The 14,246-nt window shown below is 45.2% G+C and overlaps 1 protein-coding gene across 1 annotated transcript; it reads left to right on the forward strand.

Annotated features, from left to right (window-relative positions):
• Positions 1-1,326: 1,326 nt before the first annotated feature.
• LOC308311429 (calsequestrin-2-like) lies at positions 1,327-13,989 on the forward strand (the record flags this gene model as incomplete). Its single annotated transcript, XM_080758115.1, has 11 exons — positions 1,327-1,596; positions 4,246-4,330; positions 4,743-4,843; positions 5,830-5,938; positions 8,528-8,601; positions 9,171-9,301; positions 10,245-10,290; positions 10,646-10,700; positions 11,377-11,477; positions 12,112-12,186; positions 13,720-13,989. 11 exons carry the CDS (start codon positions 1,327-1,329, stop codon positions 13,987-13,989), a joined length of 1,317 nt encoding a protein of 438 aa, XP_080614241.1.
• Between the last annotated feature and the right edge of the window lie 257 nt (positions 13,990-14,246).

The raw sequence follows: 14,246 nt of genomic DNA on the forward strand, positions 1-14,246 counted from the left end.
GACGTCATGAACGTCCGTCCACTTCCATTAAGTGCTGCAATTCCACATTTCGCCAGTAGGTAGTAGCATCTTCAACGTTGGATAGCCTTACTGGGGCTTGGGTCTGGACCATAGCAGAGTATATAAAGGATAGAGACTGGACTAGACTGACTCGGAGACGGAGTGACACTTTATAAGTACATTTTGATGCCAATACTTTTGTACATTTTTAAGTAAATTAACATTGTTTTTACAATATAAATTGGGGTCTCAGAGATGGAAATGCCATTAAATGGGGGTCTACTCTGTACTAGCTCAATGCATATATCAAACTGGGGGTCCTTGAAATTAAACGGGTTGAGAATCACTGCTAGAATACATTGTTTGATGATTGTCATTCACTGAGGAAAAACAACTTGTATAGCTTTAATCAAATATAAAAATCCTCCTTGCACATCTACTGCTCACTGGCACTCTGACAGATGGTGTATTGGGCAGGATCAGGCAAGGGTTTTCATGGTCTGACCTGCTAACATGGCCATTAATTAATATATCAGTGGTTTATCTAACCCTGACATAGCTGGTTTAGAACTAGAAAACCATACATTAATTCATGCAATGTCATTATCAAAAAAACGTATTTTCCAAATTGTGTCCGTGTCGACTAATACCTATATCAAGTCGTTCCTACACAGTTGTCTAGTTTCAAGTTATCTTTCCCCCTTTAAGTCCTGTGTCCTAGCTGCCAATGTGTGTCAAAATGTTTAATGATTTATGTAATATCACAAATGAGGGCCAGCATACTGATTCATTGCGTGGCCCAACCTCAATGAGATGTCCCATTACGTTACTGCTGATTAGATGACAAACTCCCTAAGGTGTCCCTGTCCTCCTTTCCATAGTTATTTCAAGACAATGACAGGCTTTCTAAATAGTGTAGTCACCTATAGGCTACTGTTGGTGGAAGAGGGTGAGTCAGGGTGAGGTGTTCTCACTCAGAAGAAAGGGAAAGGGAAGCAACCAAGAGACCTTTGAGGGGAAGAGAGGGAGATTACCTGATAGAGAGAGAGAGAGAGAGAGAGGGAGAGAGAGGGAGAGAGAGAGAGCACCCACTAAAGTCATTAGGTTGACAGGGAACCAATCAATGGATAATGTGTTTCTTTGCCCGTCTCCTGATAATTACAAAGCACATCATTGACTTCCATTAGAATATCTTTCTTCCAATCTGAAGTCGGCTGTGGTATTCTATTAAGTCTCCTTTGCTTCATCTCTCGAGTCTCGCTCCTCTTCGCTCAGACTAACAGCGGACAGACCTCTCTCTCCACCGCGGGGGGACAGACAATCACCATGCTGCTGCTGCGTCTGCGGCCATCGTCTGTGGAGGTGCCCGTCCTCCTCCTCCTCCTCCTGGAGCTCCTGCAGGTCTCCTTCTGCCGGGCAGAGGAGGGCCTGGAGTTCCCCAACTTCGACGGCAAGGACCGGGTCCTGGACATCAACGAGCGCAACTTCAAGAAGGCTCTGAAGAGATACGACATGCTGTGCCTGTTCTACCACGAGCCCCTGCCCACCAGCAAGGGCCTGCAGAAGCAGTTCCAGATGACAGAGCTGGTGCTGGAGGTAAGCAAACATGATGTGAGGGCTTGGGGCTTGGATTTCAATCAGACTAAACGTAAAAATGAGAAGACTGTTGCTATATATATATGTGCATGAAAGTTGCTGTTTCAGTACAATGAATGAAGCCGTAGACTTGTCTATACGGTGTTCTACCATGAATGCAAATGCAATGCAATTGTGTGGAAGGCTCGAGTCACAGTAGCCTACTACTGCCCCAGAGTAAGAATGCCCCATATGAGCTGGTGGGGGAACAAGTAATTATCCATGATCAAAGGGGGATCCATGATCAAAGGGGATCCATGGCGCGCTGGGATCTATACCTGTCATCGACACACAGTAGCCTAATAGATTCAATGTCAGTGATAATGTAGTGTAAATGTCTCGGGGCGAGCTACTGCTTACATCCCCCGGGGTATCAGGGGGGGGGGGGGTGTACTATTGCCCCATTTTGTTCTTCCTCCAGCCTGTCATAACATGTCACCATGCAGTCGAATCCCCCCCCCCCCGGTTGGAAAATATCATACTGATGAATATTTCATGCTTCCCGTCTGCAAAGTGTGTGGATCAATATAACAAACTGAAACATAGCCTATTCATAGTCCCTTTTTGGAAAATATACATAGCTTACCAAGACCTTTTACAACCAGCTCTCAAAACAAATGCTCTCAAAACAAAACAAAAAAAAACAATGAAAGATAAGAATAAGAATGGGAAAGTCGCTATAACCTTATAAATGTGTGCCCCAAACACCTGCTAGTTTCTCCAAGAAGGAATTGGACGAATCTTTCACCTCACTGAACAAAATGTTTGATGGTCACATTAAATAAGTGTTTTAGTGCTTTTCCCTCCTGATAATAGTCCAAAGAAGTGATTTTCAGACCGTTATGATGGCCGCTTGCTCCTCTGGGGTTCATATATGTATCCAGGGATTCTTTCTAGGCCATTACGTTAATTATAGCTTGTTCCCAAAATGCTTTCTTATCTGGCTTTGAACCAGAAACAGGTACATTCTTCCAGTCTGTACGGCTGTTGTTCATACTTGCATAATAGTTATAGGGTGCACCAGTTAATAAATAAAAAAAATCTATTTTAATGATTGATTTAGAAAAAAAAATCCACGTTGATTAAAATGATTAAATCTAAATTATAAACAAAATTGTATAGATCTGCAAGCTTAAAACCGTTGCACAAACATCGTTGTACGATTAACCCTAATCCAAGTGCTTAATCAGACTAATCAATTTGGTGACTGACTATAAATTATTCATTCGAAAGTTTAAATATCAAAATACACAAAGTTATGGGGAAAGAAACCTCTTGATTAATCAAAACCTGATTAATCAAAAGAAATAATTGATAGAATAATCCCTAAGGAAACAATCCATATTTGCAGGACTAATACCGTTAGGTAGTATATAAAGGGGACAGAGAATTCATTTTTTTTAACAATCTTCAAGAATGCTTTTCACATGAAAAACTTAACATTCAACGGGCAACTTCCAGTACTCACCGTTTTACATTCTTGCCATGCTGCACAAAGTTAGAAGCACTGATCAACCAGCACCAGCAGGAGCTAAATTGAGCCGGCGTTTCTCGAGTGTACCGGTATTTGCAGCACTTCTCAGGGAAACACAATCTGAAAGGCAAGGCGGAGTTGATATGCACAGCGCGGCTTCTCTCCAACGGAGAAACTCCACAGGGGGTCTCGGCATTCACACAGCTAAAGCAAAAGATTTATTGATAGAGTCAAGCCGCTATGTGTGTGGATGCCTGTGTACTGACAGAGTGAGTTAACCTGCTCTGAATGCTCTTCCAGTGGTAGTTCAGCTCTTTAGAACAGTTGCCTCACAGTCGCAGCAAGATGGTCCTACGAGTTCCAAGCACACTGGCTCTGTAGAGCTTTCTTTCCCCACACACAGACAGAATATATCATATATGCCTGCCAGTGTCCTTGAGGCACTCCATGTCCTTGTGAATAAGAATGTATTCTTAAGTAAATGGTGCATTTATATAGCCCTTTTTATCCAAAGTGCTTCACATAGATTGTGCATTGCGTTCACACATTCACACACCAATGGCGGAGGAAACCATGCAAGGCACCAACCTGTACATCGGGAGCAATTAGGGGTTCAGCGTCTTGCTCAAGGACACTTCGACACTGACTCTGGGGGAGCCCGGGATCCAACTGGGAAACTCGTGGCTCCCATCGGGGCCACTCTACCACTGAACCACTGCCGCCCCGTGACATGCATGGTTATATACAGGTTAAGTTCATTAGCTCAGACTCGGAATGAGCGCCTTATCCAGGTAGGGTCGGGAAGAGTACCTATACAATAATGTGGTAGAACCGTGGTTTCCCACCTTTTCTCGATCAGGGCCCCTGATCACTCTCGGCCCACCAGTGGACCCTGTCCCACAGGTCGGGAACAGCTGTGGTAAGAACATCGGTAGCACTCGGATGGAGATGGAGGGGGGTCTATTGTGTTGAGGATCGAGGTGGTATCCACCTCAACCTGTTTCAAAATGAGGTCTGGGAAACAAGTGCCCCAGGCAGAAAGAATCCGTAGATAAGGAATTGGGTGATGATGATGATGATGATGACTAACAAGAGTGTGTGTGTGGGTATGTATGTGTGTTTGTGATAATGTCCAGCTTACAGCTCAGGTACTGGAGGACAGAGACATTGGATTTGGGATGGTGGATTCTCAGAAGGACGTCAAAGTGGCCAGAAAACTAGGTATCTACAGTGTACAGTATATCATCTCTCAGAAGATCGTAATATGTTCGTTATTAATTTGTTAAAGTATCACTGTACAGAATAGAGGGCATATGCGCATGCATAAAGTGAACGGCAGATCGAGTGGCAAAGTGAGTGACAAAGTGAATTTAACATTGTTTAAAGTCATTTCATGCAATCAAATGTGAACTTTTCTGCTCGTATGTATGGGGCTGTCAAGGCCAGAAAGTAGGTTTTTTTGACACTCAGTATCGGCATTCCCGCGTAACTTCCGGGTGTGATGATGATGATGTCACGCACCGAATAAGCCAATTAAATGTCCAATATTGTTCGCGGTTACACGACGCTCTCTTTCACAGGGTGAAAACATTGATAACGCTCCACACACAACCATTTCAACCTTTCTAATTAGGTCTAGAAGAGGTGGGCAGCTTGTACGTGTTCAAGGACGACCGCGTCATCGAGTTTGACGGCGAGCTCTCGGCGGACACGCTGGTGGAGTTCCTCCTCGACGTGAGTGTGTGTGTGTGTGGGGGGGAACGTATTCTGCAGTGGTGGAAAGTAACTAAGTATATTTACTTAAGTACCGTACTTAAGTACAATTTTGAGGTATTTGTATTTCCAATACATCACTTCTGTTCTACGCCACTACATCTCAAAGGCAAATATTGTATACTTTTACTCCACTATATATACACTTATTGATCTGGTATGTTCCAAAGAGTTTTGTACGTATTTGAAAACTTTAAATGGGACATTCTGCATTGTGAATACTTTCTACTTTTGGTACATTTTGATGCCAATACTTTTGTAGTTCATATACTGCAGTAATGATACTTTTACTTAAGTAAAAAATGTGAGTACCTTTTTCCACCACTGGTATTCTGTGAGTATACTGGCCATCTCAAGGTGGACTCTTCATGGGGCTTACGATGGGCTGTTTTTATTTCAACCAAACCCCACACACACACACACACACACACACACACACCAGGTGGTTTCACTAATCAGCACACCATCAACAAGGAAGACGGAAAAGCCAATTTGTGAATTCAAAGTCTTGTTGGATTGGAAGGGGGAAAAACCTGCATATAGGCTAGCCTCTACACTCTCAATGGACATCCATAGCATAATGAAATACCACCGCTCTTGCAATTAGCAGCTATAGCCTCGTTAAGGTGCTTGTAAATGATGTAATACTCAGAAATGCAAGACTTAACAGGAGTTGCGATTCCACCATGGATTCTATGTCCTTTCCCTACCCTCCCCCCCCGGGGACTTTCCTCCTGAAGGCCTTGTTGAAATAGAGACAGCTCTGTGTCTCTGAAAAGGTAGTATAGGCGGACAAGAGAACAGAATATATTCAGAGGTAAACGCTGCACCACAACACGCTGATGTTTCAAAGCTCTCCTAAAACATGAAATGGATCAGGAGAAGGCGGTGCATTATGTATGTGTACACACAGAAAACACAGAGTCTTCTCGTATACCGACCCACAGGTGCTGGAGGACCCGGTGGAGCTCATCAGCAACGCCATGGAGCTCCGGGCGTTCGAGCGAATGGAAGAAGACATCCGCCTCATTGGCTACTTCAAGGGGGAAGATTCGTGTTAGTCAGGGAGTGATCTCCTCCCATGTTTTATCCCCACGTGTACACACATACTGCACACATACAGAAATAGAGTGCAGTGTGTGTGTGTGTGTGTGTGTGTGTGTGTGCAAAGGAGTGTAATGATTCATGCACCTGCATAATACAATAAGTACAAGGGAAAACTGTGAGTATGTGAAAGGAATCGACGTAGCCAAAACCGAGGATGATCTCTGTGGACCAAATTGTTTTCATCGATACTCAATGCGGTTTTCGCTGTAGCTTTGAGCGCGTCTCAACGTTTCCATTGGTTAATTCTCCCTCCCATTTTAGTATGGAAAATTAATTTCCGACTAAATCACGCACAAATAATTACCGCATTGCTGTCACCTGCTGTGACTTGGGGCAGCGGTGTGGCCGAACGGTTTGCGGAGCTAGCTCTTGATATCGGAAGGTCGCTAGTTAATGTTTTTTTTTAATTTGCACATCGCCGTGCATGCAAACTCAAAGCAGCCATGCTATGTTTAGAGCTAGACTAATGGAGGCTGCGATCGCAGCTTCGGCCACTGCACATGAGACTGGTCTCCCAGGACGAGGAGATATCCTTTAAATAGCTTCTTAGTTCTACGCCTGTAGGAGGTCAAACTGCAATTATAGCTCCGCAAGAAAAAATAAAAAAAAAAAGGCAAGAAAAAACTGGGGACCAGTGGGCGGAAAAAGTACTTAAATACTTTAGCCCATTCTGACCTGAGATCAGATTCTAAAAATGTCTTCTATATCAGGACAGTTTTCTGAAAAAGCTATGTTTCTATGTCAGTTATATTTATTTTCTTTTTAAATAGCAGACCTACAATAGCAGACCTACATAGCAGATCTACAAGCTCATAGCGCGCCACTCGGTGGCGCGCTATGAGCTTGTAGATCTGCTATTTTTCAATAGCTAAATTATAACATGTTTAAAAAACACTAAAAGGGGTTCCCGGCCCAAAATGGATTCATATCAGTACTGCAATATAGAAATACTCTGTTACAAGTAAAAGTCCAGAATAAAAAATGTACTTGAGTAAAAGTACAATATTTGGGTCCGAGATGTATAGTGGAGTACAAGTAAAAGTATTGGAAGTTGGAAATACTCAGGTGAAATAGCACTAGTGCATTGGAACAGGGATAGACTCCATCTCCCAGAGGTCTAGTGCATTGGAACAGGGATAGACTCCATCTCCCAGAGGTCTAGTGCATTGTAACAGGGATAGACTCCATCTCCCAGAGGTCTAGCGCATTGGAACAGGGATAGACTCCATCTCCCAGGGGTCTAGCGCATTGTAACGGGGATAGACTCCATCTCCCAGGGGTCTAGTGCATTGTAACGGGGATAGACTCCATCTCCCAGGGGTCTAGTGCGTTGTAACGGGGATAGACTCCATCTCCCAGGGGTCTAGTGCGTTGTAACGGGGATAGACTCCATCTCCCAGGGGTCTAGCGCATTGTAACGGGGATAGACTCCATCTCCCAGGGGTCTAGTGCATTGTAACAGGGACAGACTCCATCTCCCAGGGGTCTAGTGCATTGTAACGGGGACAGACTCCATCTCCCAGGGGTCTAGTGCATTGTAACGGGGATAGACTCCATCTCCCAGGGGTCTAGTGCGTTGTAACGGGGATAGACTCCATCTCCCAGGGGTCTAGTGCGTTGTAACGGGGATAGACTCCATCTCCCAGGGGTCTAGTGCGTTGTAACGGGGATAGACTCCATCTCCCAGGGGTCTAGTGCGTTGGAACAGGGATAGACTCCATCTCCCAGGGGTCTAGCGCATTGTAACAGGGATAGACTCCATCTCCCAGAGGTCTAGTGCATTGGAACAGGGATAGACTCCATCTCCCAGAGGTCTAGTGCATTGGAACAGGGATAGACTCCATCTCCCAGAGGTCTAGTGCATTGGAACAGGGATAGACTCCATCTCCCAGAGGTCTAGTGCATTGGAACAGGGATAGACTCCATCTCCCGTCCCATTGTAACGGGTTACTGGCTGATACTGACAATAAGCCAGTAAGCCACTCCCGACTGTAAATCTACTTAGTTACTTTCCGCCACTGCTGGGGACAAAACAGATACCGACATGGCAGCGATGGGATATTTCATTATGGAACCCATTTCTGTCCACAGCGCGTCCTCCCCGGCCGCCGTGACCCCAAGGGTCGCGACCTTTGTTGGGAGTGCAAGCGCAGCACACTACAAGCGCAATGAATAGCGGGGGCGGGGGTGCGTTTCTTGGTTAAGGACAGGGGAATTACTGTGTCATGTCGGGAACTTTGTCTTACGATTCACTTTGCTTCCTTTTCACATCCCGGGGTTTAAAACTTCTTTACAACTTAAATCCGTTTGACCGTGCAAACTGCCAGAGTGAAATAAACACTGTGCAGTGTGCAGTCAACCTTGGTTTGTCTCTGCCCATCATGCTGCATCTCTCTCCCTTTCTCTGGTTTATTTATAGCCTCCTTCCATCCATTTAACGAAGCATTTGCATGTTTGACTAAATCATACATTTGCTACATGTGTTGTCTCTGTGGCTTCCCTAATCTCTCTCTCTCTCTCTCTCTCTCTCTCTCTCAGACTACAAAGCTTTCTTGGAAGCGTCGGAACGTTTCCAGCCCTACATAAAGTTCTTTGCCACATTTGACAAAGCAGTAAGTGCTCTCTCTACACTACAGTATGGGTGATGTGGGACTATAGTGCCTATGAATCAACGAGTCTGCGTACATGTCAAACTAAAAGCTGCCACATTTATGTACGTATAGTTCCTCATTTAATTCGAACACGGGTCACCCACATTCATGGGGGATCGAACATTTACCGCTCATCCAAGAGACAAATCTAGACGCGTCTTCTTAAATAGACTCTTGGAACCAGACAGATCTCCGAGCTATACATCCGCTGAACACTAATATGTTCACTAGTAATAATAGTAATATGTGAACATTAGCACGATGAAGAAAGTGACTTCACACAAAATGGCAAGAAAGATGAAACGGCATTCTATTCTTTAAAATTCAAATTGAAGACCCAAAGATTTTCGCGTTCATTTAACTTTTGAGAGTGTAAAAAGTGGACCCTGTGACTTTTTCCTCCACCCAGCCACGATAACCTGTGTCTGTGTGTGTGCGTGCCTACGTGCATGTCTGTTTGTGTGTGTGTGTGTGTGTGTGTGTGTGTGTGTGTGTGTGTGTGTGTGTGTGTGCGTGCCTGCGTGTTACAGGTAGCAAAGCACCTGTCCCTGAAGATGAACGAGGTGAACTTCTACGAGCCCTTCATGGAGGAACCGGCCGTCCTGCCCGGCAGACCTCTGTCAGAGATGGACATCGTGGACTATGTCACCCAACACCGAAGGTTGGTCATCATGGCGTCACGTCTATAGAGTGAAGACACACATCATAACACAGGATAGAAATAACAATCAGAAGTGTCTCCGACTCTCCATGCAGTACGGACTAGTAGAGCCTGTACGCACAACCCTTCCAGGCAAAAATGACAACTGGAAAAGTGTCATCTTTGTTGGGGTGTCGTGCAACAACAACAAGTGTGATTTAGTCTTAATGTGAAAATGATGCAGATTTGTGGTTCCGCGGTCTGCATGACCATGAAACTATCGATGCTCGTTACAGTATGACATTATACTGATGAAGGTTTGTTGTAGTACTCGAGTCCTTGACTCGAGTCCACATTTTCATTTACTCTGTCTCGTCTCGGTCCTGCCCTCGATTGGACTCGGTCTCGGACCAAGGGACTCGGGACTCTCCCCCCACCGAGTCCCCTCGAGTGCATGAGTCACTACAATGCAATGAAATAATTGTATTATACCCATATTATGAGGAGCCCATTGACATTAACATTATAAGAGAGCTCTCTGGCGCTTATAGACAGCTATCTTGTTAAGAAAACAGGGTGCATGCTACTCTCGCTGCGTTTTCTGTAACTGGTCTTGGTATCGACTCGGGTCTCGCCTCCCGCCGGTCTTGACTCGGACTCGCACCCCCTCGGACTTGGTCTCGACTTGGACTCGCTTTAGGTGGACTCACTCGACCACAACAATGGTACATTATCTTGAAGCCCGCTGGCCTATAGTGATCCAGATTCCAGGCGCATGCCACATTATATAGGCTCTGGCCTGACAGCGCGCCGCATGCTCGAGTCCCGTTCATGACGACCTTTGCTGCGTGTCTCTCTCTCTCTCCCTCTTTCCTGTCCTTTAACAATGGTATCTTTACTGAACTTAAGACATTCCATCGTCGCTTCCCCGGCAGTTTAAAGTGCATGTGTTGTTCCCCACCAGGGCCACTCTGAGGAAGCTCCGTGCAGAGGACATGTTTGAGACATGGGTGAGTCCTTTACATTCAGCCGTTATACAACCATTTGTCATACAGTACATACAGTTTTATTCCCACTAAAAGCATTTAGGATTAAACATTGATAGTTTGGCTGCAGGGCTCCTCTCAGGTACATTTCTATTTTTACTTTGATGTCAAAGTGCTGTGGCAATTTTATTGATTGAAACTCGGCTATGAACCCCCCGATAGGAATAAAGAGCAGTGAGAAGCGGTGCTCTGATTCTGTACTGTGTGTGTGTGTACGTGCGTTATGTACGTGCGTGCGTGTGGGGGGAATAATAATGTACAGTATTCTATTTGTTTTGATGCATGCTATGTACAGTAACATTGATATCCCATTCCCCAGGAGGATGACATGGACGGAGTTCACATTGTTGCCTTTGCTGAGGAAGAGGATCCAGGTATGAACATTTCACGAATTTGATTAATAAAAAAGTCCATCAAAAATAAGAAACCGCAGACACAGTTTATCGTGGAGAAAGAGACAGAACGTAACGGGAGAGAGAAAGCAACTGTCAAGCAACTGTCAAGAATGGATGTTAATGTGATCGTCTGTCCTCATTTTGTTTCTTTGATCTCATGAAATACTCAGGGCTGTATTTTGCGTGTCTAGGTACCAGGTCTTATTACTTAACTTAAGACCCTGGAGGCGTGATCAATGCCATTTTGGCTATTCTGAGTGGCCAAAGAGCATTGACCACGCCTCCAGGTCTTAAGTTAAGTAATAAGACCTGGTACTTAAGACACGCAAAATACAGCCCATAGAGTCTGATCCGATGCTTGATGTGGGACCAGAGAAGCTAAAAGCCATTCAGCACCCATTCTATCGTATAGCAACATTCGGCCCTAAGTCATAACTGGGTTAACCCATTCTGGTGTTAGCATTATGTTATGCTTTAAGCTATTGAAAAATAGCAGATCTACAAGCTCTTAGCGCGCCACCGAGTCAGGATTTAAAAATACATTTTTAGAATCTGATCTCAGGTCAGAACGGGTCAAGTAAAACATTACACACCACTGAATTTAACCTCGTTTTCGGCGAGGTTTTGATCATTCACCCCGACATGTCCCTCCCAGACGGCTATGAGTTCCTGGAGATCCTCAAAGACGTGGCTAGAGACAACACCAACAACCCAGAGCTCAGCATCGTGTGGATCGACCCGGATGACTTCCCACTGGTACACTCAATCAACACAATCAATCAAATCATTTTAGATCTCTTTGGCCATTCAAGAACAGTAGATATAAAAGCTCAAATCTTTGAATATATGTTTTTTTTTTAAAGCAAACTTTTGACTCAAATCTTTGCTTCTGGGGGTCCGTGGAACAAAATGTTTTGTTTTCCCGGCCAAGTACATCTAAGTTTAGAGGTTTGAAAACCATTGATAGAACACCACCAACGAAACCGCTGGGATTTAGAAGACCTTTTGAGTGGTGCAACCACTCCTACAACCAGCAATGTCCGTGTACACCTATGTGTTCACCTATGTATGTGTTCACCTATGTATGAGCACCAGTATGAGTACCAGTAGGGGCGCTGTTGTGCCATGCAGAAACAGAGAGAGAGAGAGAGAGAGAGAGAGAGAGAGACAGTGCTGACAGACTGTTGCCTGCTAATGAGAGAGAGAGAGAGAGAAGGGGGGGAGAGAGAGTGGGGAGTTGCACCACTCGGTTCACACGGGTGTGATTCTTTTTAAGAACCTGTACATTTTTGCCTTGTTTGGGGAATGTGCAGCCATTTGACTTAATTGCATGGGGGCATAATTAATATTACTCACGCAGATGACATTATTCTGGCTCTCGTCCACACAGCTGACCACCTACTGGGAGAAGACCTTTAAACTGGACCTGTTCAGACCACAGATTGGAGTGGTAAACGTCACAGACGTAAGTAAGAGTTCTGGACCTGTTCAGACCACAGATTGGACTGGTAAATTACGTCACAGACGTAAGTAAGAGTTCTGGACCTGTTCAGACCACAGATTGGACTGGTAAATTACGTCACAGACGTAAGTAAGAGTTCTGGACCTGTTCAGACCACAGATTGGAGTGGTAAACGTCACAGACGTAAGTAAGAGTTCTGGACCTGTTCAGACCACAGATTGGACTGGTAAATTACGTCACAGACGTAAGTAAGAGTTCCGGCTCGATTTAAAACCCATTCTGGACGGGAACCCCTTTTGGTGTTTTAAGTATTATGTTATGCTTTAGCTATTGAAAAATAGCACATCTACAAGCTCATAGCGCGGCACCAAGTGCCGCGATACAAGCTTGTAAATCTTTGAATACATTATATAACGTTTTTAACTCAAATCTTTGCTTCCGGGAGGGTACCTGGAACTACGTACATATTTTGAGATGGGGGGTCCACGGCCAAATACATTCAAATAATTCTGGGGCTCCTTGACATGAAATAGTTTAAGAACCACCACTGATATAGAAACATTAGGATTTAGAAGACATTAGTATAGAATCGATCTAAAATGGGTTCATTAATGATTAAAAACATGGAAAATAGCAGCTCTACAAGCTCACGCCGTGTCGAGATGTGACGTGCTGTGAGATTGTAGAGAAGCTATTCCTTTCAAACATGTTCTAACATTTTCAGCTACTATACAATTTCCTAACATGGGAGACACCAGAGGGTTTGAAGTGGTTAATTGTGCCACCGGGCATGAATTAACAATGATGATGCCTGGCGAAAATCCTTGTTCCACTCGAGGTGAGCGTGACGCAACGAACCACGCAACGGCCTCGTGGGCTATAAATACTCTGCATATCAATATCATGGTGAGGGGATAGGCATCACTCTGTCCTGAGGCAACAAGATGTAGCCTTGTGTGTTATCTCCTTTCCTCCGAGGGAAAGGAAAGCCTGAGGCTGTGCAGTGTAGCTACAGTCCTCTAGGGACGTGCACACATAGACATCAAAAGGGGGCTCCAGCCCCTGCCCTTTTTACCCGTCCGTATAAAATAACTGCCCTCTCCAGACCCACGAATGCAGCATTCACTACATGGTGAAATAAATGCAAAATGCCACACTCCTTTCCATGCATTTTTTATAGAATCTGATCTCAGGTCAGAATGTTTCCCCGGCCCATGCAGGCGGACAGCGTGTGGCTGGACATGTCCAATCTGATCTCAGGTCAGAATGTTTCCCGGCCCATGCAGGCGGACAGCGTGTGGCTGGACATGTCCAATCTGATCTCAGGTCAGAATGTTTCCCCGGCCCATGCAGGCGGACAGCGTGTGGCTGGACATGTCCAATCTGATCTCAGGTCAGAATGTTTCCCATGCAGGCGGACAGCGTGTGGCTGGACATGTCCAATCTGATCTCAGGTCAGAATGTTTCCCATGCAGGCGGACAGCGTGTGGCTGGACATGTCCAATCTGATCTCAGGTCAGGATGTTTCCCATGCAGGCGGACAGCGTGTGGCTGGACATGTCCAACGACGAGGACCTGCCGACGCCCGAGGACCTGGAGGACTGGATCGACGACGTGCTGACGGGCAGGGTGAACACGGAGGACGACGACCAATCAGCTGGCCGGGGGCGGGACCGATCAGCTGACCGGCGGGACCAATCAGCTGACCGGGGGCGGGACGACGGAGACCACCGCGGCCACGACGACGCCACCGACGACAGCGGTCGCTATGACGACGGCGACGACGACGACGGCAATCAATATTAACCCTGAACCAGCTGTTGTTTTTGGCAGCAATTTTAGATTTTAGTTTTAGTCATAGTCTTTTGAATAGTTTTCCTTTAGTTTTAGTCACATTTTAGTCACCTGGAATGTTCTAGTGTTTAGTCGACTAAATGTCTTACGATTTTAGTCGACTAAATCTACAGTTGATTTAGTCTACTAAAATGTGTTTTTGACGAGCCTTGATGTCGTTGTAATGACATATTTTTACACTTTGGTTGCATGCTGAAAATAGCAGATAT

This window comes from Protomyctophum bolini, assembly GCF_963924005.1.
Source record: "Protomyctophum bolini genome assembly, chromosome: 24".
Lineage (NCBI taxonomy): Eukaryota > Metazoa > Chordata > Actinopteri > Myctophiformes > Myctophidae > Protomyctophum > Protomyctophum bolini.